The sequence below is a fragment of the Ranitomeya variabilis genome, chromosome 2, assembly GCF_051348905.1.
Source record: "Ranitomeya variabilis isolate aRanVar5 chromosome 2, aRanVar5.hap1, whole genome shotgun sequence".
Classification (NCBI taxonomy): Eukaryota; Metazoa; Chordata; class Amphibia; order Anura; family Dendrobatidae; genus Ranitomeya; species Ranitomeya variabilis.
Window position 1 is genome coordinate 79,668,483 of NC_135233.1, and position 27,131 is coordinate 79,695,613.

The window sequence follows — 27,131 nt, forward strand, 5'->3', positions numbered from 1 at the left end:
GTAGCCTTAGGTGCCAAATGCTTTGATTTCTAATATCTCCACAACAGAGAGGCGAAATCAAACAGAAAACCTTTATTTCACTCTGCAGCCACTATCACATCCTGTGTCCAGCTCAACATTAAGAATTTAGCGAAAGGTGTGTTTTTTTTTTTGTTTTTTTTTAAATCTGATGTATCACAAGTCTCGCAATACAAACCACATATGTTCTTGGATCTGATATCCATTTCAGAGTGATTGTGTAATCCTGATATTAACATGAGTATTATTCTAGCCAAAGAGTGAGAACTTATGATGTTCCTTACGTCATTCACGCAGCTTTACAAACGTCATGGTGTACTGATAAGACCGGCGCATGTGCAATTCACTCTTCTGTTCAGTGCAGTGGACTCCATTCTCTCCTGTGCATACAGTGATCTGATTAATACCACTACTGCTAAATTTCCAAAGTCCCATGCATAATGTAGGGCATGTAATACACATCAATCAAAGCCAGAGGGGCGGCATTAACAGGCTCTCGTCAGACGAGGAGCTCGGGTGTCTCTGTAATTCCCAGCGCTCATTCACATACATCCAGGATACAGTTCTGTGTATAAGGTACGCCAGGATGCAATAGACAGCGTATCACTGCATAAGAAGGAGGAGGTGCAGGTCTGACCCCAGGTTCTCTTTAATACCTTGTTTTGACACCTTGCAGTAATTATTCTATTTTCCAGCTTTTTAGACCTTTTTGACAATATTACAAAGCTTGATTCTGGAGGATATGGGACAGTATACAAAGCAAGAAAAAAGCTTGATCAAAAATATTATGTCGTCAAAAAAGTAAAGAGGCGTTCAGAGTAAGTATTTTCAATAGATACACATTGTTGCTAACATAATATCACACAATACATATTTTAATTTGTCTAATTATGTATAAATATATTGCTTGCTGCATGCACCACAGTTGCAATAATAATATTTGGAAATGCCTCCAATTAGAAATGTATAGTTCTTTTGATTCGTTATGTCGCTTACCCTTGTGCAGGCATTGCAGTAGCTAAGGTATCCATGGACCACTAACAACTAACTATCACTATGAGTGGTCGTACCCATGGATACCTACGCTACTGGAATGTAAGCAATATAGTTCATCAGCAGAACTATGCTACATTTCCAATTGGAGATATTTTATAATACTCTTATTATTAAACCTACTACATATTGGGACTGAATCTTGGAGAGGGGAATACACCTTTAAGACTTCCCTTCACTGCAACTAAGAGATCATTATTTTTATTTCAATTTGGGTTCTTAATTGATTAAGCAGGGGTTTTCTAATAGTGGACAACTCCACTATTAATAATTATGAAATAACTATGAAATAATTTAAAGATCTGGTTGAGGGGTCTGAATTACTTTCGGCAGCTAGAATGTGGACTGTGACAGAGAAGAAACCACACGAAAAAGTCTTTGAGTGGGGTGATTATGTGAAGAAGTTTGTGGGAGAGTGGGGACCATAAGAGACATTATATGAGAGGAGGGGCAATGAAAAGCAGTTGATGAGCGGGAGAAGCAGTCTGTGACATCGGGGCGACCAAAGACACCAGTTTATGAGCGAAGAGGAACCCTAGGAGCAGCCTGTAAGAAGGAGGGAACGGTCTATTAACATGGGAACCGTAAAGAAAAAGTGCTGTGTGAGGGGGATATAGAGTGTGATGTGAAGAATATGGGGGTGCCCGACTGTTACTGTCAGGTGTTCTTTTAGATGGTATGTCAAACCGCAAAAATCCTCTAATTTTCCCCCTTTTTTTATTTAATTGTGGCTCATGTGGATAGAAGAAATGTGACCCCACAATGAATAGACTCCACTTAAATATTTCTTTTATGTTTCTTATGTTTGTTAATTTTCTTGCTCCCAAATATATTAGAGACATTCCCATAAGAAATGCCATGAATATTTGATAGGTGATTGTTCTGCTTGACAAGGTATTGAATGAATGTCTAGATAGCCACACAAGTGTCCTCGACATGCAGTGATTAGTAACTGCTGGTGACAGGGCCATTAGAGATATTGAGTCTATGGGGCTGCATAGCCACTGACCAGTCAGAGGGCCAAAGCTAATCCCTGTTCACTGCCAAAAGTGCCGGCGAGGAGCATCAAAGGATTAAAACTAAACCATGGAGCTCTGGAAGATGGTAGCTTGGTGTGAGGAATCTTGTGGACTGCCAGGTACATGTACGTCGCTTACCTGGGAAATACTGTAGATGGCACAAGAATGTATTATAGGAAGAAGGCAAACTAATGGGGGTAGAATTTTTCTGGGGACCTTGGGTGCTGGCAGGCACCTGAATAGTATGTTGCCACTACGTAAATATTGTTGCAGACAAGGTACAGCCCCAATAGCAAGGATATACATTTGTGCTCAAAAGTTTACATACCCCGGCAGAATTTTGGCTTTTTTGCCCTTTTTTCAGAGAATATGAATGATAACACCAAAACTTTTTCCCCACTCATGGTTAGTGGTTGGGTGAAGCCATTTATTGTCAAACTACTGTATTTTCTCTTTTTACATCATAATGACAACCCAAAATATCCAAATGACCCTGATCAAAAGTTCACATACCCTGGTGATTTTGACCGGATAACATGCACAGAAGTTGGCACAAATGGGTTTGAATGGCTACTAAAGGTAGCATCCTCACCTGTGACCTGTTTGCTTGTAATCATTGTGTGTACATAAAAGCTGAGTGAGTTTCTGGGATCCAGACAGACTCTTGCATCTTTCATCCAGCCACTGATGTTTCTGGATTGTGAGTCATGGGGAAAGCAAAAGAATTGTCAATGGATCTACAGGAAAAGGTAGTTGAACTGTATAAAACAGGAAAGGGATACAAAAAGATGTCCAAGGAATTGATAATGGCAGTCAGCAGCATTCAAACTATGATTAACAAATTGAAAATCAGGGGCTCTGTAAAAACAAAACCACGGTCAAGTAGATCAACAGAAATGTCGTCCACAACTGCCAGGAAAATTGTTCGGGATGCAAAGAAAAACCCACAAATAACATCAGCTGAAATACAGGATTCTCTGAAAACTAGTGGTATGTCTGTTTCAAGATGCACAATAGGGAGGCACTTGAAGAAAAATGGGCTTCACGGTCGAGTCGCCAGAAGAAAGCCATTACCTCACAAATGCCATGAAGTATCTTGCTTACAATATGCAAAACAGCACAGAGACGAGCCTCAAAACATCGGGAACAAGGTAATTTGGAGTAATGAGACCAAAATTTAACTTTTTGGCCACAACCATAAACGTTACATTTGGAGAGAGGTCAAAAAGGCCTATGATGAAAGGAACACCATTCCTACTGTAAAGCATGGAGGTGGATTGCTGATGTTTTGGAGATGTGTGAGCTACAAAGGCATAGGAAACTTGGTCAAAGTTGACGGAAAGATGAATGCAGCACGTTATCAGCAAATACTGGAGGCAAATTTGCAATCATCAGCCCGGAAGCTGCACAAGTTCCAACATGGCAATGATCCAAAACACAAGGCCAAGCCGACCTGTCCTTGGCTACAGCAGAACAAAATGAAGGTTCTGGAGTGGCCATCTCAGTCTCCTGACCTCAATATCATTGAGCCACTCTGGGGAGATCTCAAGCGCGCAGTTCATGCTAGACAGCCCAGGAATTTACAGGAACTAGAGGCTTTTTGCCAAGACGAATGGACAGCTTTACCATCTGAAAAAATAAAGAACCTCATTCACAACTACCACAAAAGAATTCAAGCTGTCATTGATGTTAGAGGGGGCAATACACTGTATTAAGAAATTGGGTATGTGAACTTTTGATCAGGGTCATTTGGATGTTTTGGGTTGTCCATTATGATTTTAAAAGATAAAACAGTATTTTGTCAATAAAAGGCTTCACCCAACCACTAACCATGAGTGGAGAAAAAGTTTTGGTGTTATCATTCATATTCTCTGAAAAAAGGCCAAGAAAGCCAAAATTCTGCCGGGGTATGTAAACTTTTGAGCACAACTGTACCTAATAGCTATGGTATTTGGATAATGCTCTCTGACAAACTGCAAAAAACATTTAGAAAAATGATGAAGGAAATGAAAGAGTTCAAAATCTTGAGTCGGCCTCCAAATTACACAGATCTCAATACCATCGAGTATCTATAAGATGTCTGGGAAAAATCAATGCAGGGAGGCCACTCTACAAATTACATGACCATAAAACCTGCTAATTTCTTGGTTCTAAATACCACAAGATACCTTTGCACAAGTGGATGCCTCGAAGGGTCAGAGAGGTTATGGTGGTATGTGGAGGGCCTAGAAGTTTTAATGTTATGGCTAATTGTTATATATTTCTTTATTGTTGTTAACTCTGTGGAATCTTGAAGATCTACAGATACAGTAAGAAGACACTTTGATTTTAATATCAAAGCACAACCTGTTCATGTTTATGGAATAAGTTTACTTTATACTACAGCAAAACTTCATATTATGAACTATAGCTCTAATGCAGGGGTGGTGTCACAGGTATAGCACAACAGAGAGGGTACAGAAGACCGTAGCTTCTGATTTCACGTACTCCTAAACTGGTTAGAAGCACTTCACCTTCATATTAATTAGTGCCAGTTTTTCCTTGCTAGAAGTGCAAGGGCTTGTTAATCTGTTCAGTTGAGGGCTTCTGAAGCTTCCCTGTTGTGATGATCTCAGCTGTTCAGTGTTAGCCACTGCCCTCTGCTATATATACTAGCCTCTGGCATTTAGGGACTGCCAGTGTTAATTCATACTGCCTGGTTCTAGAGTTGGAGGAGTTGGTTGTTTGAGGAGGTGTTTTAGAGTGTTGTTCAGAAAACTGTTGCTTGGGGTTTTTTCTGTGTGGTCATCCTCTCCTATTTTTCTTCTCCCTTTACTCCCTGGTGTTCCACTCTGTTGTTTTGTGAGTGATTATTTGTATGATTAGTATTTTCATTTATTCCTGTCTGTCTACCCTTGTTTGTCCGGTTGATGAATACTTATACACTACTACTCCCCCGTTCAAAGGGGTGGGGGAGGGGACAGATCAGGGCTGATATAGGAGAACAGCAAGGCACATGGCCCCGGCGTCTTCACCATCAGAAGTAATCCAGGGAGCAAGGATAGACTAGGGCGCACCCTAGCTTGAGGGATAGGGAAGGAGCCCCTAGCCCTGGGATATCCTGCTACTGACCCGTGACAATTGGGGAACCTCAGAACCACTGGCCGTTTATGGCCCTCAACAACCTTTTATCCGACTCTCGGACAGATTCCTGGGAACCGCAGCTGTATGTTGACGGTCACCCGCCCTTTAATTTCTTTTTGCTCTGTGAGCACGTTCATGCAATGTTCACTACTGAACAATGAGCCGCGTGCAGTGAAAGATTATGTCCTGACACCAGTGCCAGCGTCAAGACATACTTTGCTGGCAGAGTTAGTGCGTGATTTGTTCTTCCCCTGAAGGATGTTATAAATATCCAAATGGCCCTAGGCAGAAAAAAGGTTCCCCACCCCTACTCTACTGCATGGAAATATATACTGTACATTTTACTAAACATTACTCTTTTGACATTACTCTGGCGTAAATTAGATTTTGAACTTGCGCAGGATATACTCTGGTACGTGAAACATGGCATGTATATAGCTTAGGCTACTTTCACACTAGGGTCGGGCCCAGCCCGTCGCGGTGCGTCGGGCCGAGGTTCCCGACGCTAGCGTTGTCTCCGCCGCACAACGGGGGCAGCGGATGCATTTTTCCAGCGCATCCGCTGCCCCATTGTGAGGTGGGGGCGGAGTTCCGGCCGCGCATGCGCGGTCGGAAAAAGCGGACCGTCGGGAGCAAAAAACTTTACATGTAACGTATTTTGCTCCCGACGGTCCGCCACAGCACGGCGCAACCGTCGCACGACGGTTGCGACGTGTGTCATTGCGTCGCAAATGCGTCGCTAATGTTAGTCAGTGCAGAAAAAACGCATCCTGCAAGCACTTTTGCAGGATGCGTTTTTTCGGCAAAACGACGCATTGCGACGTAATGCAGTTAACGCCAGTGTGAAAGTAGCCTTATACATAGACTTCATATTCAACATTCATTATAGGGACTGTACAGTTTCGATGACACCTTTTCTGTTAACACATTAGCTGATCAGAATGGCTCCTTTTGCTTGGAAGCCGTGTGATCAAATATCCCAACAGGTTAAACTCACTTAGTGAACAGACTCCCTTTAAATGGAATGTGTCCCAAGGTTTTTGCCATCTCATCTGAGAACAGGAACAGAGACCTTGACTCCAGTGATGTGTCAACTACTGGACTCGTTGATGCAGTTTTGGTAAAATCACAGGTTTATCTGCTACAGATCTGCAATTTCTCTGAATTCTGAGCTCTGTATAACCTCCCCCACACCACTGATTGGCAGCTTACACCACTGATTGGCAGCTTTCTGTATACACGGTTCATAAGCAGGAAGCTGCCAATAGGTGGTGGGGCCTGGGTCAGAAAGAACTCATAAATATGGAGGACTACATGGCAGCAGGTTTACTAGTACTCTAGTGATAATCTGCTGATAAAACAGTGACATTATTAAAACTACAGCAAGGAGTCGAGTAAGTGACATATAGCTAGAATCAGGGTCTCTGTCTCTACATTACGCTGCTCTCAGATTAGGTGGCAAAAACATGGTGACAGATTCCCTTTTAAAGCATTTTTATTAAACGGGTTGTCCACTACTAGGACAACCCCTTCTTGAACTAAATGTTTGGCCCCGATTAAAATGATAAAGCCTATACTCACCTGCCATGCCAGCTCTGTAGCAGCGGTGTTGGCACTCGCTCTTTCCGGGGCTCTCCTGTGGTGTTGTGACACGTGATGCTGTCGGCCAATCAGCTCTGTCGTTACTGTCTCCGCCTTCGGACAAACTGAACATGAAGAGGAAGTTCAGGCAGCAGCTGATCTCTGGCTTCCTCTTCATATTCAGTTTGTCCGAAGGCAGAGACAGTAACGACAGAGCTGATTGGGCGACAAGGTCACGTGTCACAACACCGCCTCACAGTCCTGGGGAGAGCCAGTGCTAACACTGCGGGAATGGCGCCGGCATGGGAGGTGAGTATAGGCTTAATTATTTTATCGTGGTGAAACATTTAGTTCAAGGAGGGGTTGTCCTATTGGTGGACAACCCCTTTAAGCACGGCTTGGCTCCCTTTCATCTGTGAAAGACCACAGAATATTTTACTCTCCCTATACCTAAGCCTAGAGGCCCGGGATATACTGTAGAGCATGAGGATTCACTCTTTAGAGTAGCAAGGTAATCATGACCCATAGACATAGAATGCAAAAATTTGTATTTATTAGATAATTTGTTTTCAGAATCTATTCTCTCCTGGGATGTGATGGTGGCTGACCATAGGCTTAGGGCTTTCCTTTTACTTTACTGGATACTTCTATCCTTTGCTTATCGTGTGTGTGGCATGGAGGTGGCCCAGTGTAATTGTGTTTCAGTTCCTGAACTCGGGATTTATTGAGCAAGTTTTTTCTTTTAATAACCGCAGTAGATGTCATAGTTTCTGACTTTGGTGTAGTTATAGTTGATATGGTTCTTGACAACTTTACATGGATCCATTCTAAAAAATACTGGGTGTTTGTGTACACGCCTGGCTTCTTTGACTGGGCACAGCCACTGCCCCAACTTGTGACACCAATCACATAATATTTAGAAGTCACTTCATCCCGGCACATTAAGGGTCCTCCGCTGTCACCCTGTAAGCAGCAAAACATTATTAAAATGTTGAAACAAAATCGGAAAAACAGGTCAGCTCACCAACAAATGGAAGATCCCTGCAGAGGAAACCTTCAGTGCTATAGGAAAAAGGTAAGGAGATAAATTCCAACATACAAATCTTGCAGTGATTAAAGACAGTAGTCTGAATTGCGTTTGCTTGGTTACCGGATGTAATGGTGTCAACTTGCATGTCTTCTCAGCGCTGCTCCACTCACCGTGCAGTTTCTCCTTGCGGCAGGCCATTCCGCTAAATTTGTTTCCTCCTGCACTCCTTAGCACTGTTACACTTACATGTGGTATCCATCTAGCCTTAGGATAACATGGTCGGTCTCTGCAGGAATTTAACCCTGCCGTGTCCTGCAGAGATAAAGTGCCCCAGCCTATCCCATGCTAGCAGGGCCTTTATTAGGCAGCTCCACCTACTACTCCCCACCAGAATGTTGGTTCCTGCTCTGGCAACAAACGTGTATGCATTCATCTGTATTCCGCTTCTTGTAAACATCCCGGCCTGTTTCTCCTCCTGCCTGACCTCTCCGATCTGGACCTCGGTTATGTTTTCTGATCCTGTTCTGCCTGCCCCGACCTCGGATCACCTGACTGTGCCTCTGTCTCACCCCTCTGTACCGCATACCCATGACTCTGACTCTTCGGTCAACTGTTGCAGTCCCGGGGAATGCTCTGGAGTGGTACCTGGCACATTGGGTTCACACCCACCAGCGTTACACTGGACTTGTGAACTTTTTAACCGCTTCGTGACCGCCAATTGAAGATAAACGTCGGCGCCAGCAGGGCTTTGTGCAGCACCGACGTTTCTCTACAGTTAGTGGTCTCGCAGCGCTCAGCACCCCCAGGGTCCTGCAAGCGCTGCGATTCCTGTGTAGAGCCGTTGCTCTGACAGGTGACATCATCGGGACCTGATTAGATCAGGTCCCAATGATGTTAACCCTTTGCTATCTTCTAGGCATTTAGAAGATAGCAGAGGGAGACCCCTGCTATAATACTCACCTCTCCGACGCTCCCCGTGATGAGATCTGATCACATGACGGGGAATCCCGCGTTGTCATAGCAGCCGCAGGTCACGTTATGACCTCTGGGTCTGCAGCTGAGTCTAACAGATGATCTGCCTGTGTTAGGGTATGTTTCCACGTTCAGGAAACGCTGCGTGTTTGACGCTGCATTGAGCCGCAGCGTCAAACACGCAGCATCCAGATGTTATAGTATAGTGGAGGGGATTTCATGAAATTCCGTCTCCACTATGCATTAAAAGACGCATGCGGCAGACCCGCGGAATCGGACATGCGGCGCGTCTTTTAAGAACGTAGCATGTCCTTGCATTGCTGAAACAAGGCAAGGACAACGCAGGTGACCTCCCAGTGACCTCAGGTGCAGATTTGGTCAGGATTTTACCTGCATAAAATCCTGACCAAATCCTGAGGCAATCCTGAACGTGGAAACTGACAGGTCTCTTGCAATACAATACATGTGTATTGCATTGTAAGGGTATGTTTCCACGTTCAGGAAACGCTGCGTGTTTGACGCTGCGCAGAGCCGCAGCGTCAAACACGCAGCGTCCAGATGTTACAGCACAGTGGAGGGGATTTCATGAAATCCCGTCTCCACTATGTGGTAAAACACGGAGGCGGTAGACCGGCGTAAACGGACATGCGGCGCGTCTTTTCAGAACGCAGCATGTTTGTTTACAAAGCGGCGACGCTCCGTCGCCGCGCCGTATATTTACCATAGACTATCATTAGATGCGATTTTATCGCATCTAATGATTAGTCACATGCGTAGAAGCTGCGTACAAGCAGCTTACTACGCATGTCTGCCGGCTCACCTGTCCCGCTGCCAGAAGTCCCTTCTCCAATGCAGTTCTCGCGATAACTTATGTTATCGCGAGAACTGCCGTGCACGTGACCGGGACTTATCTCCGGTCACTAGTCTGGTTCTCGCAAACAGTTGATCAGCTGATTGTGAGAACGCTGTAGTGTAGGTGATCGCTGGAGAGTTATCTCCGGCGATCATCTACCGGCACTGCTACATCTGGATGTCAGGCATCGAGATGTAGCAGAGCCGAACTCGTCTAGACTGTGTGCACATACACCACACAACATACAACACACAACATACACCATACAACATACACTATGCAACATACAACATGCGACATACAACATACAGCATGCAACATACAAAATGCAACATACAGCATGCGACATGCAACAACATGCGACAACACGTGACATGCGACATCATGCATCAACATGCGACATGCGACAACATGTGACATGCGACAACATGTGACATGCGACTACATGAGAACATGCGACATGCGACGGCATGCAACATGCGACAACATGCGACATGCTATAACATGTGACATGCAACAGCATGCGGCAACATGCGACGACATGCGTCAACATGCGACAGCATGCAACATGCGACAACATGTGACATGCGACAGCATGCAGCATGCGGCAACATGCGACATGCAACGACATGTAACATGCAACAACATGCGACAACATGCGACAGCATGCGACATGCAACATGCCACGACATGCAACATGCGACAACATGTGACATGTGACAGCATGCAGCAAGATGCGACATGCAACATGCGATGACATGCAACATGCGTCAACATGCGACATGCGACTTGCAACAACATGCGACATGCAACAACATGTGACATGCACCATACAACATACACCATACAACACATACATACAGTACATACAACATAGATTACATACTCACCATCACTTGTCACTTTGATCCCCGAAGCCAGTGTCACCTGTAAAAAATATTAAAATAATAAACAAATAATATACTCCCTGATCCGCAGAAATCCAATTAAAACGAGTGTCCCACGACGATCTCCCGTGGAGAGCAGCAGCATCAGCTGATGCGACTGCTCTCCAGGGGCTCCAGGAATACAATGATGGAAGGTATCCTTCCACAATGTATTCCCCACAATGTATTCCTACGCCCCTGTGAGAAAATAGTCCCTAGTCTCACTTTTGGCATTGCTGTGTGAGAAATTTTCCCACGCAGCAATTGTCATAAAGTGAGACTGAGAGGTTACTATAGTTCAGTCACGCACTGCAGGAGCCATTGTCTCCTGTCAGTGTGTCACTGAAGGTCCTATAGAGCAGTGACATCACCCGATGTCACTGTTCTATAGGGGAGATCGTCGTGGGACCCTCGTTATTAATTGGACTACAGCGGACTGGTAGTATACGGTTTATTTTACGTTTTTTGCTGGCGCTGAAGTATGGTAAGTATGGTTAAATTAAGAATAAAAAAAAATACTTTTTTCTGGCTGTGACTTTATTTTGTTTTTTAACCCTTTCACTACTCTAGGATTAATAATGGATAGGCGTCTTATTGACGCCTCTCCGTTATTAAGCCGGCTTAATGTCACCTTACAATAGCAAGGTGACATTAACCCCTTATTACCCCATATCCCACCGCTATACGGGAGTGGGAAGAGAGGGGCTAAGTGCCGGAATTGGCGCATCTTACAGATGCGCCATTTCTGGGGCAGGTGGGGGCTGGTATTTGTAGCTGGGGGGGCCCAATATCCATGGCCCCTCTCTAGGCTATGAATATCAGCCCGCAGCTGTCTGCGTAGCCTTTCTGGCTATAAAATATAGGGGGACCCCACGTCTTTTTTTTGGGGGGTCCCCCTATCTTTATAGCCAGTAAAGGCTACGCAGACAGCTGTGTGCTGATATTCATAGCCTAGAGAGGGGCCATGGGTATTATCCCCTTCCCAGGCTACAAATATTGGCCCCTGGCCATCGGCTTTCCCCCTCTGGTGCAGAAAATTGCGCGGGAGCCCACGCCGTATTTTTTCCCCATTTTTTTGTTAAATTAAACATTCATTCATAAACATCGGCCTTGCTATTACATATCTACTAGATTGGTGGCCCGATTTTAACGCATCGGGTATTCTAGAATATGTATGTATGTATGCACGTCGCGCTGTGAGTGGGGGTTAAATTCCAGCCCAATATCGCTGATTGGTCGCAGCCGGCCACGTAGTATATAGCACAGCCACGTAGTATATAGCACAGCCACGTAGTATATAGCACAGCGATGTAGTATATAACACAGCCCACGTAGTATATAGCACAGCCCACGCAGTAGATAGCACAGCCACGTAGTATATAGCAGCCACGTAGTAAATAACACAGCCCACAAAAAGAATGAAAATAAAAAATAGTTATATACTCACCTTCCGTCGTCCACCAAAGCTATCCCACTCCTCGCGATGCGGCCGGCAGCTTCCGTTCCCAGAGATGCATTGTGAAATTACCCAGATGACTTAGAGGTCTTTACCAGAGACCGCTAAGTCATCTGTGTAATTTCGCAATGCATCTCTGGGAACGGAAGCTGCCGAGAGCATCAGGAGGAGCGGGAAAGCTGCGGAGGCGACGGAAGGTCAGAATAGCATGATTTTTTATTTTTTTAATTACTTTTACATTATATCTTTTTACTATTGATGCTGCATAGCCAGCACCAATAGTAAAAAAGTTGGTCCGGGATGGGGAGTAGGGAGGGGCCAATTTGCGGCCGGACTGCCGGCCGCGACCAATCAGCGACTCGGGATTTCCGTTACAGACAGAAAGACAGACAAACAGACGGAAGTACCCCTTAGATGATTATATAGATAGATGGATAATCTATCTATAGATATATTTATAGATAGATATATCTATAGATACATAGATATACTAAACATCGGGCTTGGTATTATCTATCTATCTATCGTATCTATCTATTATCTATCTATTATCTATCTATCGATATATATCTACCTATCTATAGATATATCTATCGATAGATATATTTATAGATAGATAATAGATACGATAGATAGATACAATAGATACGATAGATCTATCTATTATCTCTCTATCCATCCTATATCTATCATCTATCTATCTATCTATCTATCTATCTATCTATCTATCTATCTATCTATATCTATCATCTATATATCATCTACTATCTATCTATCGATATACACTCACTGGCCACTTTATTAGGTACACCTGTCCAACTTCTTGTTAACACTTAATTTCTAATCAGCCAATCACATGGCGGCAACTCAGTGCATTTAGGCATGTAGACATGGTCAAGACAATCTCCTGCAGTTCAAACCGAGCATCAGTATGGGGAAGAAAGGTGATTTGAGTGCCTTTGAACGTGGCATGGTTGTTGGTGCCAGAAGGGCTGGTCTGAGTATTTCAGAAACTGCTGATCTACTGGGATTTTCACGCACAACCATCTCTAGGGTTTACAGAGAATGGTCCGAAAAAGAAAAAAAATCCAGTGAGCGGCAGTTCTGTGGGCGGAAATGCCTTGTTGATGCCAGAGGTCAGAGGAGAATGGGCAGACTGGTTCGAGCTGATAGAAAGGCAACAGTGACTCAAATCGCCACCCGTTACAACCAAGGTAGGCCTAAGAGCATCTCTGAACGCACAGTGCGTCGAACTTTGAGGCAGATGGGCTACAGCAGCAGAAGACCACACCGGGTACCACTCCTTTCAGCTAAGAACAGGAAACTGAGGCTACAATTTGTACAAGCTCATCGAAATTGGACAGTAGAAGATTGGAAAAACGTTGCTTGGTCTGATGAGTCTCGATTTCTGCTGCGACATTCGGATGGTAGGGTCAGAATTTGGCGTAAACAACATGAAAGCATGGATCCATCCTGCCTTGTATGGAGCATCTTTGGGATGTGCAGCCGACAAATCTGCGGCAACTGTGTGATGCCATCATGTCAATATGGACCAAAATCTCTGAGGAATGCTTCCAGCACCTTGTTGAATCTATGCCACGAAGAATTGAGGCAGTTCTGAAGGCAAAAGGGGGTCCAACCCGTTACTAGCATGGTGTACCTAATAAAGTGGCCGGTGAGTGTATATCTAGCTATCTATAGATATATCTATCGATAGATATATTTATAGATAGATAATAGATACGATAGATACGATAGATAGATAGATACAATAGATATGATAGATCTATCTATTATCTATCTATCCATCCTATATCTATCATTTATCTATCTATCATCTATTATCTATCGATCTATCTGTTATCTATCAACTATCTGTCTGTGTGTGTAAACATTATTCTTCAATGGAGTATGTAAATGAAGAGGTTGGACAAGAAATGACATCACCCTTTTTTTTTTTGGCATATCTTTATTGAGCTTACAAAAACACACACAAAACCGTATGAAAAAAGCATCAAAAAACGCATGTAAAACGCATCAAAAAACGCATGAAAAACGCAGGTGACCTGCCAGTGACCTCAGGTGCAGATTTGGTCAGGATTTTACTTGCATAAAATCCTGACCAAATCCTGATGCAATCCTGAACGTGGACATACCCTTTGAGACCAATGATCAGTAAGAGACCAATGATCAGACAAATAAAAATTGAAGTCCCATACAGGGACTAAGTAAAAAAGTTAAAAAATGTTTTAAAACTATTAAAACAAATTCACAACATTAATAAAAAAAAAGAAAAAATATGAAACCAATAAATGCGTGTAGAAACAAAAAAAAGTATACATATTTGGAATCGCCGCTTTTTCGTCATGCCGACAAACAAAAAGTAGAATAAAACGTGATCAAAAGGTCATATCAAAATAATTATAGTACCGCTGAAAACGTCATTTAACGTCAATAAAGCAATGCAAAAAGACGCCTTTTATTGCAAAAACAAGTTTTTGCATCAACATATTTTGAGAGCTATACTTTTTTCATATTTCGGCAGACAATCATGTGACGGCTTGTTTTTTTGCGGGACAAGCTGATGTTTTTATTGGTACCATTTTCAGGCACATTACATTTTTTGATCGCTTTCTAATCTGATTTTTGGGAGACAGAATGATCAAACACCAGGAATTCAGGAATTGTTTTTTTTTTTTTGTTTTTTTTAAATGATGTCCCGTGTGTAGTAAAATTAATAAGGCAGCTTTATTCTTTGGGTCAGTACGATTACAGCGATACCACATTTATATATATTTTTTAAGTTTTGCCGCTTTTTCACAGTAAAAACTATTTTATAGAAAAAAATATTGTTTGTGTGTGACAGCAGCCAAACATAAAAACCCAACATAAATCTGGTATCGCTGTAATTGCACGGACCCGAAGAATAAAGTAGCCTAATCACTTATACCGCACGAGGAACGGCGTTAAAAATAAATAAAACCAATTCTTCACCTGCTGTTGATTTTTTTTCATTCTGTCTCCCAAAGATCGCAGTAAGGCTCGGTGCACATTTATCCCATGCAATGCGCTGAGTGCTTACACCGGGATTTCCGTTTAAATCTCTGAAATACGTGATTCAGACGGAACCCCCGACGGAAGATTCCCTATAATGAGGCAGATGGAGACACTGTGGACACCATAAGACCTGTGATTGAGCGATGTCCATCTTTGTAGTCATACATAAACACGCAGTCAGCCAGTTTTGTTCACTTCTGAAAAGAAGTACACCGCTGAACAGAGGCCAGACGGAGTCCAGAGTAACTTTGCTGCCTCATCATAGTGAATGGATCGGGGGTTTCATCTGTCATGTCACTCAGAGATTTAGATAGAAACCCCAAAGTAAGTGGTCAGCGTAGAGCACCAGATAAATGTGATCCCAAATGTTATGTAAAATGTTCCCAATAAAAGCTTCAACTCAATCCACACAAAAAGCAAGACCCCACTCAGGGCCGTCATCTGTTAGCGGAAATATAGGGGGCTTCCACGTTACTGCTAGTACAAAGGCTCTGGAAAAGCATTATGGCTACTCACCCCCCTAAGGCTATGTGCACACGTTGCGGATTAGGCTTAGGAATTTCTGGTGCGGATTCTGTCTCTCTTGGCAGAAAACGCACCTGCGGTTTTTTGTGCAGTTCCACAGCGTTTTTTTGTGCGTTTTTGCTGCGGTTTTCTTGCGGATTTGCTGCGGTTTTTACCTCTGCGGTTTTCTATAATGAAGTGGGTACAAAGACGCTGCAGATTCACAAAAAAGAATTGACATGCTATTTCTTAATAACCGCAGCGTTTCCGCAAAGTGTGCACAGCATTTTTTTTTCTCATCGATTTTACATTGTACTGTAAATCAATTGCGGATCTGCACCTCAAAAAACGCTGCGGATCTGCAGAGAATCCGTAACGTGTGCACATACCCTAAAAGAAATACTGTGCTTTCAAATTTAAATGCCCTCCTCCCTTCTGAGCCCCACAGTGTACCTAAACCACATATATCATCCACATGTTTGTGGGTGCATGTATCTAGAAGCACGGGCTGGGCATAACATACTGGTGACTGCAATGTACTGGTCACTACAGCGTTCTGGTCACTAACGGCAGTTTGCATTTTTTTCACTCAGCAACATCCACTGCTGCCTGTTTCTAGAAAACACTCATGAAGTCAAAATCATCACTACACTTGTAGATAAATTCCTAAAGGGGTATGATTTCCAAGCTGGGGTCAGTTGAGGTGAGATTCTGCTTTTCTGGCATTTAGGGGCTCTTTACATAGAATCTGGAAACTATTCTATAATAACTTGTTCTCCAAACTATTCTATAATAACTTGTTCTCCAAGAGTGAAATAGCGCTCCGTCCCTCCAGAGTCTTGCTGTGTGGCTAAGCAGTACTGTATGGCCACATATGGGCTATTGCCAAGTTCAGAAGAAATTGTGTAACATATTTTGGTACCATTTTGCCCATTTCCCCAGTGTGAAAATGTAAAATCTGGGGCTAATACAATTTTTTTTTAAGGTAAAAATTTAGTTATTTTTTCTTCACTGCTCAATGGTATCAAATTCTGTGACACACTTGTGATGTCAATATGATCACTGCACCCCTAGATGAACTGATTGAGAGGTGTAGTTTGTAAAATGGGGTCACTTACGGGGTTTCTGCTGTTCTGGCACCTCAGGGGCTCTGCCAATGTGACATGGCACCCTCAAACCAATACAGCCAAACCTGCTGTGTAATATGGCGCTCCTTCCCTTTCATGCCCTGCCGTGTTACATAGTTACATAGTTATTAAGGTTGAAGGAAGACTGTAAGTCCATCTAGTTCAACCCATAGCCTAACCTAACATGCCCTAACATGTTGATCCAGAGGAAGGCAAAAAAAAACATGTGGCAAAGAGTAACTCCACCATGGGGAAAAAAATTCCTTCCCGACTCCACATACGGCAATCAGACTAGTTCCCTGGATCAACGCCCTATCAAGGAATCTAGTGTATATACCCTGTAACATTATACTTTTCCAGAAAGGTATCCAGTCCCCTCTTAAATTTCCCAGACAGTAGTTTTCCACCACATACACACATACATACTGGGTATTGGCATACTAAGGAGAAATTGCACAACAAACTTTGGGGTCCATTTTTTCTTGCTACCCTTGTGAAAATAAAAAAGTGGGGGCTAAAATCGCATTTTTGTGGTAAAAATGTGTTTGTTTTTTTTATTTTGACGGCTCAATATTATAAAATTCTCTGAAGCCCCTGGAGGTTGAAGGTGCTCACCAGACATCTAGATAAATTACTTGAGGGGCGACATGGCAGCTGGTAATTATTCCAGCATATTTTACATTTAAAAAGTTCACAAATGGTGCTCCTTCCCTTTCAAGCCCTGCCATGTCCCCAAACAGTAGTATTCCCCCACATATGGGGTATCGGCGTGCTCAGGAGAAATTGCACAACAAACTGTATGGTGCAATTTCTCCTGTTACCTTTATAAAAATGCAAAATATGGAGCTAAAAAGATGTATTTCGGAAAAATGTGGGTTCAAGGTGCTCAATACACATCTAGATAAGTTCCCTATTGGGTCTAGTTTCCAAAATGGTGTCACTTGTGGGGGGTTTCCACTGCTTAGGCACATCAGGGGCTCTCCAAACGCGACATGGAAACCACTAATTATTTTAGCATATTTTACATTCAACAAGTCAAATGGCGCTCCTTCCCTTCTGAGCTCTGCCGTGCGCCCAAACAGTAGATGTCCCCCACATTTGGGGTATTGGCATTCTCAGGAGTAACTGCAAAACAAAATGTATGGTCCATTTTCTCTTGTTACCCTTGTGAAAGTAAAAAAAAAAATAGGTCTAAAGGAAAATTTTTGTGAAAGAAAAGTAAATATTTTTTCTTTCCACATTCCATTCATTCCTGTGAAGTACCTGAAGGGTGGTTTTGCACACCTTAAGGGCTGCAGTTTTTAAAATGGTGTCACTTTTGGGTATTTTCTTTCATACAGGCCCCTCAAAGTCACTTCAAATGTGAGGTGGTCCCTAAAAAAATGGTTTTGCAAAATTTGTTAAAAAAAATGAAAAATCACTGGTCACCTTTTAACCCTTATAACTTCCTAGCAAAAACAAATGTTGGTTCCAAAATTGTGCTGATGTAAAGTAGACATGTGGGAAATGTTACTTATTAACTACCGGTATTTTGTGCGATGTGACTCTCAGGTTTAAGGGCATAAAAATTAAAAGTTTGAAAATTGCAAAATTGTCAAGATTTTCACCAAATTTCCATTTTTTTCACAAATAAACACAAGTCATATCGAAGAAATGTTACCTCTATCATAAAGTACAATATGTCGCGACAAAACAGTCTCAGAATCACCAGGATCCGTTGAAGCTTTCCAGAGTTATGACCTCATAAAGTGGCAGTGATCAGAATTGTAAAAATTGGCTCGTTCACGAAGGCAAAACACAGGCCCGGGCACGAAAGGGTTAATATTAGTTTAATAAAGAGTGGTTTTGCGAACATGTAGATGCTGGAATTTATCTCCCTACCATTACTAAAATGTGTTAAATTGTTGTTAATACTAATAATGTGATTTAAAGCAAGAAATATTGGTACACGTTCTGATTATTTTAAGTCCTACCTGGCAACTGTCAATTCCACCTTCCTCATATCCAGCACATAGGTTGTACTTCCAAATCACACCGTTATACCAATGAGAGCTGTTGCATCTTTGTGGATTAACCTGGTTCACTTTAGCCTCCTGCAGAATATCTGCCGTTTCTGCAGCTATATAATGGTATAATAGTCTGTATCATTATTCGGCTGTATTATGGTTAACATCAGTAAATTACAGTTATATGAAAAAGTTTGGGCACCCCTATTAATCTTAAGCTTAATGTTTTATAAAAATTGTTTTTTTTGCAACAGGTATTTCAGTTTCATGTATCTAATAACTGTTGGACACAGTAATGTTTCTGCCTTGAAATGAGGTTTATTGTACTAACAGAAAATGTGCAATCTGCATTCAAACAAAATTTGACAGGTGCATAAGTATGGGCACCTCACCAGAAAAGTGACATTAATATTTAGTAGATCCTCCTTTTGCAAAAATAACAGCCTCTAGTCGCTTCCTGTAGCTTTTAATGAGTTCCTGGATCCTGGATGAAGGTATTTTTGGCCATTCCTCTTTACAAAACAATTCCAGTTCAGTTAAGTTTGATGGTCGCCGAGCATGGACAGCCCTCTTCAAATGATCCCACAGATGTTCAATGATATTCAGGTCTGGGGACTGGGATGGCCATTCCAGAACAGTGTAATTGTTCCTCTGCATTAATGCCTGAGTAGATTTGGAGCAGTGTTTTGGATCATTGTCTTGCTGAAAGATCCATCCCCTGCGTAACTTCAACTTTGTCACTGATTCATTAACATTATTGTCAAGAATCTGCTGATACTGAGAGGAATCCATGCGTCCCTCAACTTTAACAAGATTCCCGGTGCCGGCATTGGCCACACAGCCCCAAAGCATGATGGAACCTCCACCAAATTTTACTGTGGGTAGCAAGTGTTTTTCTTGGAATGCTGTGTTTTTTGGCCGCCATGCATAATGCCTTTTTGTATGACCAAACAACTCAATCTTGGTTTCATCAGTCTACAGGACCTTCTTCCAAAAAGAAATTGGCTTCTCCAAATGTGCTTTTGCATACCTCAGCCGACTCTGTTTGTGGCGTGCTTGCAGAAATGGCTTCTTTCGCATCACTCTCCCATACAGCTTCTCCTTGTGTAAAGTGCATTGTATAGTTGACCGATGCACAGTGACACCATCTGCAGCAAGTTGATGCTGCAGCTCTCTGGAGGTGGTCTGAGGATTGTTCTTGACTGATCTCACCATTCTTCTTCTCTGCCTTTCTGATGTTTTTCTTGGCCTGCCATTTCTGGCCTTAACAAGAACTGTACCTGTGTTCTTCCATTTCCTTACTATGTTCCTCACAGTGTAAATTGACAGGTTAAATCTCTGAGACAGCTTTTTGTATCCTTCCCCTGAACAACTATGTTGAATAATCTTTGTTTTCAGATCATTTGACAGTTGTTTTGAGGAGCCCATGATGCCACTCGTCAGAGGAGATTCAAACAGGAGAACAACTTGCAAGTGGCCACTTTAAGTAGCTTTTCTCATGATTGCATACACCTGGCTATGAAGTTCAAAGCTCAATGAGGTTACAAAACCAAAAAAAGTGCTTTAGTAAGTCAGTAAAAAGTAGGTAGGAGTATTTAAAACAAGAAAATGATAAGGTGCCCATACTTATGCACCTGTCAAATTTTGTTTGAATGCAGATTGCACATTTTCTGTTAGTACAATAAACCTCATTTCAAGGCAGAAACATTACTGTGTCCAACAGTTATTAGATATATGAAACTGAAATAGCTGTTGCAAAAAAACCCAACAATTTTTATAAAACATTAAGCTTAAGATTAATAGGGGTGCCCAAACTTTTTCATATAACTGTATATAAAACAGTCCACATGTTCAGCATCTCCTTCCCAATGTAGTGCATGGCCCTTTTCTTACAGGCAATATTGTTCTTCATAATAGCTCTGTTCACTTATGGCATAGTGTATCATTACCAAAATACCAACTGAAAATGCAATGGGCAGTCCCTTTCTACATCTTAGGTCTTGCTCACGTGACCTGTGAATAGACAGACTTCCATGCAAAAAAAAAAATGTTTGGTTCAGTACATCCTCCAGTCCTCTAAGAAGACTGGGAATGGATCAAGCTTCTGCTCTTTCAGAGGAAATACTGTGTGAAGCAGGGAATGCATGTGGTTAAAGGGGTGCACTTCAAAATATATTGCTCTTGGAGTGCCTATAGAATATATAAGTTATAGAGACTTGTGAAATTGTACCAAACAGACTTCTAAAGGGGTTCTCCACCGTGGAGAGCCATTATTTTTTGGAAAGGTCTATTGCTATTAGACTGATCACCAAATGTTATACTGTGATACCCAACCATCAGATGTCATCTAGGAGAAAACCAATTCTCCTGTAGTGCCACCAAAGGGAATTAAGTGTTACACAATCAACATTCAAATGAGTAGGTTGTACGTACAATGCAGGACAGGACACACCCTCCAGTGAAAGAAAAGTTCTTTACAACCACTCAAGACATAAGAATTTTGAACCGAGGACCCCCCCCCCCCCCCTATTAATTCAGAATTCCTAGCAGGGTATGTGAAAATCGGTTCTCTAAGCCAACCAGCCCCTTTAAGAAGTCTCCTGCTAAATCCTGTTAATTGTCCCATATTTGGTGAACTAGGTGCCATAGTAACTTTACAGTGGAATTATATGCGATGGTTATTACTTACAATTCTCAGCCATGACTCCCCAGCCACCTATGTAGCACGGCTGGAATGTTGTGATGTCCATGGTGGCAGTAGGTAAGCAGGCTGGCTGCACATAGTCATTATATTGCACTGTTGAATTTAGCTCTATAAGGGCAATATCTGAAGCCTCTATGCGTGGGTTGTAATCCTCATGTTCAATATATAATTTGATTGAACGTATCTGCACATCTTCAGAAGGCTCAGATAGTTGGTGACCGCCTATGACTATTTTCCATTTGGGCACAGACCTTTAAAGTTTAAAAAAGATTTCTTTAGTTACACACACACACACAGTATCTGATTTCACATACTCCTGTACTGATTAGAAGTGCTTTTACTTCATATTAAACGGTGCTGGTTTCTGTTAGCAGTGCAGGGGTTAAAATGTTCAGCTTACAGTCTGTGAATATTCCTGCTTGAATGATCTCAGCTGTTCAGTGTTGACCACTCCCCTCTCCTATATATACTAGCCTCTGGCAAACTGGATTGCCAGTATTAGTTTTATACTGCCTGGTGTGGAGTGGAGGTTAAGATTGTTGGTAAAGGCGTTTGGAGTATTGTTCTGTGACTTTTGCTTGGTGTTTCGGCAGTGTGCAAATCCTCATTCTCTCTCTATTTGGTTTTCCTCGCTGGTGTTCCTCTCTGTTGTTTTGCGTGCATATTTGGATGTTTGTTATTTTCATTTATCACTGGACATCCCCCTTGTTAGTCTGGTTTGTGTATATAAATACACTATTACTCCTCACTTCCTTGGGTGGGGGAGGGGGACAGATATAAGGCTAATTCAAGAGAACAGCTAGATATGTGGCCCTGACATCTTCACCATCAGAACTAATCCAGGGAGCAGGGATAGTTAGCGCACTCTTAGTGTTAGGGACAGGGAAGGAGCCCCTGGCCCCGGGTATACCGACAACAGTGTTGTGAGAGATACGCTCAGAACAATGTATTTTTTGTTCTTGTGAAAAACGGACAGCACACGGACCCAATGTTAGCCTGTGTGTCAGTTCACATGGACTATTTAGCACATGTCTATTTTAAAACAATTCCAGCTTGTGCTACCATGGTCCAATTTATGGACCAGACTAGTGCATGTAAATAGCAGACAAGCAGATCCTGTCAGGGATTGGAGTAGCATTTCTGGCATTGCAAAATGCCAGCATATGTAATAAATTCGATAGATGGCGCAGCCCTACCTCCGCCCGACTCCTCCCCAGTTACGCCCATTTCGGTGGAGCTAATCCAAAGTGGAACGTCAAAGATCAAAATCACACATTTATGTGTATGGGTCTGTGAAAATCTGCTGTCAGTTTTTCAGTGACTATTAGGAGAACCTTGAGAAACCTCCATGACTTATTTTCTTGTAGGCAAAGAAAAAAATATGCTAAAACTAATGGTAAAAACTACTGACCAAATACAGATTAAAGTCTATTCCCAAACATTTATGTATGAGAAAAAAATGGAAATCTGTATGTGCCTGAATGATTATGGCCTTACCCACATACATTTGTACAGGATATCAGCTAGCAAGGAAATAAATCTGAGAGATTTTGAATCTGAAAAGGAACCTGTTGGTATTTCTTACATTACGTTGCGGCACTTGTTCCCCAATAAAAATTATTTTTTTTGTATATATCTGATGTGCAAGTCATGAGAAATATAGTATAGATGCCATAGGCAAATGAGACTTATAGTGTATAGGGGTGTATCATTGCTCTCGGACTGCTTTTTCCAAGTTAATTGACACACCCACAATGCACCTTCAGCCTCACTTGCATATGCCTGTCCTAGATTTCTCATGTCTGGTATACATCCCACTCATGCCGCTGCCGTCCCCCTGTAGCAGTGACCCTGCCACCTGGGACCCCATTACACCATTGCCGCCAGCTAGGTAGGCTACAGTAAAAGTGGATTATAAGGTGCGCACCACCATTTTATTTAAAAATGTTTTTTTCCTATTTTCCACCCCAAATGGGCTGATGCAAAAGTTTGGGCACTGTGCATGTACCTAGTAGCACCCAGTTTTGAAAGTATTAGAGCTTGTAAACGATTTTTGTAGCCAGACAAGAGGCTTTCAATTTTTGTTTGAGGGATTTTCATCCATTCTTTTTTAGAAAATTCTTCCAGTTCTGTGAGATTCCTGTGTCGTCTTCCATGCGCTGCTATTTTAGGTCACATATTTTCAATCCTTTTCAGATTAGGGGACTATGAGGGCCATTGTATACCTTCAGCTTCTTTTGAGGTAGTCTATTGTGGATTTTGACTAGTGTTTAGGATCATCCTCTTTTCAACTTCAGCTATTTGACAGATGGTTTAATGTTTGCATCGAGAATTTGTTGAAATTTCATTGAATCCATTCTTCCTTCTACCTGTGAAATCTTCCATGTGCCATTGGCTGCAACACAACTCCAAAGCATGATTGATCCACCGCCATGCTTAATGGTTGTCGAGATGTTCTTTTGCTGAAATTTGGTCCTCTTTTTTCTTCACACATACCTTTGATCATTGTGGCCAAAGAGTTCTATTTTAACTACATCAGTCTACAGGACTTCTTTTCAAAATGCATCAGGTTTGTTTAGATGTTCTTTTGTATACGTCTGACGCTGAATTTTATGGTGAGGACACAGGTGAGGTTTTCTTCTGATCAACTCTTCCATAAAGGCCATATTTGTCTCTGAACAGTAGAACAATGTACCACAACTCCATAGTCTGCTAAATGTTTCTGAAGGTCTTTTGCGGGGGTTCTGGTTTGCTTCCCTAGCAATCCTACTAGCAGCTTTCACTGAAATTTTGCTTGGTCTTCCAGATCTTATCTTGACCTCCACTGTTCCTGTTAACTGCCATTTCTTAATTACATTTTAAACTTACGGCCTTCTCCTGCTTTGTTGCTCTGCTTCCACCGTTTTTATTTTCAGAGTGCTGGGCAGCTGCTTAGAAGAACCCATGGCTGCTGTTTTTTTGCACAAAGTTAGAGGAGGCTGGATTTTAATAAAGCTGGGAAATTTGCATCACCTTTCCTTTCCTAATGATGATGGTGAACAAGCCATAACGCCAACAGGCTAATTAAGGTCTGAAACCTTTGGTCAAAGTTATCTGAGCACACAAATCTCCAAGGGTGCTCAAACTTTTGCATTGGCTCATTTTGCATTTTTTAAGTTTTAAAATGAAAAAAAAAAAGACAACATTTGTTTTTGCCTACAATACAATAAAATGTGTCATCTTTAACTTTACGCCTTTTAGAGATCATTTCATCTACAACTGGCTTAACTGTTCACAATATCAGTAATTTTGACGAGGGATTTGAAAACCTTTACATGCCTCTGTATGAAAAAAAAATAGCCTGTATACACCTTTATTTTAGCACTGGGTTTCCCAAGACTCGAGTGACATTGGGTGCATGTGGCATAACAATCACCATCCACTTCACTCTCACTTCCTGAGACCCTGAAGAAGTGAGAGCTGCTGCTCTCTGAATTCCTCTAGATATCAATTACATCCAAAGGAAGCGACAGTGAAGTAACCGCTGATTGGCTGCAGGGTTCACTTGGCATAACAATGTCACATGAGTCTCGAGAGACCCAGCTCCGACATCTCGGAATGACGAAGGCATCGGAGGTGTTATTTTAAACGGGGAGATATGGAAAATGACAATGCGTTGTCCGAGTAATAGGCTACCGCTTTAAATAGCAAAAACCTGCTGACAGATTCCCTTTAAATAAGAGAAAAAGTCTTTGATCCATACACTCACAAAACACATAAGCACTTTTCTTATAAAAACAATTGGCATGCTGACTATGTTGTGAGTTAGGTTTCACCTTGCTAGGATTTTCCACGATATCTTAATTTGACATTTGAAAAACAAAAGAAGTCAATGGCTTGAAGAGTTTCTTGTGTGTACATGGTGCACTCTGTACTTAATAAATCGACGTTCCACCTTAGTGCCTTATGTACACATGACTGTGTAATGTTGGGTACGACTATTTTAAATCTGCATGTCAGAATTTAAATGAAAGGGTGGTGCATATCGCAAACTGACCTTTTCTGCCAATATATGATTATAGGATTATACTCCTCAGGTCCTAATATTGTTATTTCATCGCTATGAATGTTTAACTCCTTGAAAGTCTTCCTTACCTCTTGTTGGCTTTGAAGCAATGTGCTGCTGTTAACACCCACAAATGATTCAGTAGTGTTCCTCCACAAGAGTGTCGATGACCACTTCGACTTGGGACCTGAATGCTCACAAGCCATGGCCATGCTCCTGGTTGAGCATCCACTCCACCCACAATCCGCATGCCTCCATATGCTGCAACCAGGGGTCGTACGCCACAGTCTTGAAGAAAGAATGGCTTTCAGGTCAGAAAGGGGTGATGAATACAATTTTACCATGATTTAAACACAAATACATATTCTCAAGTATGTCAGTAAATGTCAGTTTTATCTAGGACATTCTGTTTCCATAAACCAGGGATGTCAAACTCAAATATACCGAGGGCCAAAATTAAAAATTTGGACAAAGTCACTGGCCAACCTTGATATTTATTTAAAAAATGTCTACAATTGATGAAGTTTTTTATTATCAAATATAATTATGAACTTAGGGGTTGTTCCACAAACAACATACATTTTAATGAATAGATTTTAGAATAAAATATTTGAATAATATGTTATGTAAAAAGCATATGGCCCAATGGCCTAATTTAAATATGTAATTAAAGGGATAAAAAAAACTTGAATAATACAGCTAATAAAGTATGATGCAACCAAAAGTGCCCCCAAACATGGTATGATACCCCCACAGTGAATTCCTCCTCGTGCACGGTATGATTACCCTACTGTACCCCCCTACCTCAACTACTGTGACAAATAATTGTGACCCTATCACAGTGTGATTATTCAACTGTAATACCCACAAAGCCCTCCATACAGTATAATGGCCACAAAAAGTGCTCCATACAGTATAATGGGCCTTACATAGTCCTCCATACAGTGTAACAGGGCCACACATTGCCTTTTATACAGCATAATTGCCCCACATAGTGCTCCATTCAGTAAATTGGCCACAAAAAGTGCTCCATACAGTCTGCATATCTTGGTGCGGGTGCGTTGTAATAAAATCATTGTACCCGCTGCGTTGAGACGTCACTCAGAGGGGGAATAATGGGAGAGGGAGCATCTAAGGCGCTCCTTCCACAATCATTGCTTTTGACTGTATTGGCATCTAGGATGCCGGACAGTGGACGCTCTCTGCGTTACGGGCCAAATATACTCGGGACCAGCCCGGCTTTGTGGGCCAAATACACTCATTGTCATAAACAGTTAGATAATTGCTTTCACTATTTGCTCTTAGTTTATTCAACATTCTGGCCTTGTTTAAAAGATTTCTTGTTTTGGCATATTACTTGTTACACCTGCGTGATTTCACCTTTCAATATATATTTAGCTGAATATTTGTAGAAGTGGACTTACTTTCACGATTGTAGCCATTTATAACTGTTATAAGCGCGGTGACAATACATGTGATGACTGAGGAGTAGGTATACAAAGCCATTGTTAATTCATTTCAGCAGGATCTGACAATATTACATTGCTTGGATATAACAAGTCTATCCTTCCTCTGCCAAGTTATCACTGTTAGCTCTATTTCTGTTTCAAACACCTTTGTGACATCATAGAGCAGAAAACCGTTAGGTAGGACTTCA

At 42.0% G+C, this 27,131-nt stretch overlaps 2 protein-coding genes across 2 annotated transcripts in view; one reads left to right on the forward strand and one right to left on the reverse strand.

Annotated features, from left to right (window-relative positions):
- The first annotated feature begins 255 nt into the window (after positions 1-255).
- Positions 256-27,131, forward strand: part of LOC143808914 (interferon-induced, double-stranded RNA-activated protein kinase-like) — an 81,312-nt gene continuing 54,436 nt past the window's right edge. The window contains exons 1-2 of the mRNA XM_077292093.1: positions 256-278; positions 714-836. Of these exons, the coding sequence (XP_077148208.1) occupies positions 256-278; positions 714-836 (146 nt within the window). The remainder of the gene's footprint in view (positions 279-713; positions 837-27,131) is intronic.
- LOC143804466 (acrosin-like) lies at positions 7,369-27,045 on the reverse strand. Its single transcript, XM_077282582.1, has 5 exons — positions 26,899-27,045; positions 25,564-25,762; positions 21,415-21,680; positions 18,693-18,838; positions 7,369-7,757 (listed from the first exon to the last, which is right to left on the reverse strand). The coding sequence occupies exons 1-5, from the start codon at positions 26,978-26,980 to the stop codon at positions 7,410-7,412; spliced, it is 1,041 nt and encodes a 346-aa protein (XP_077138697.1). The 5' UTR covers positions 26,981-27,045; the 3' UTR covers positions 7,369-7,409.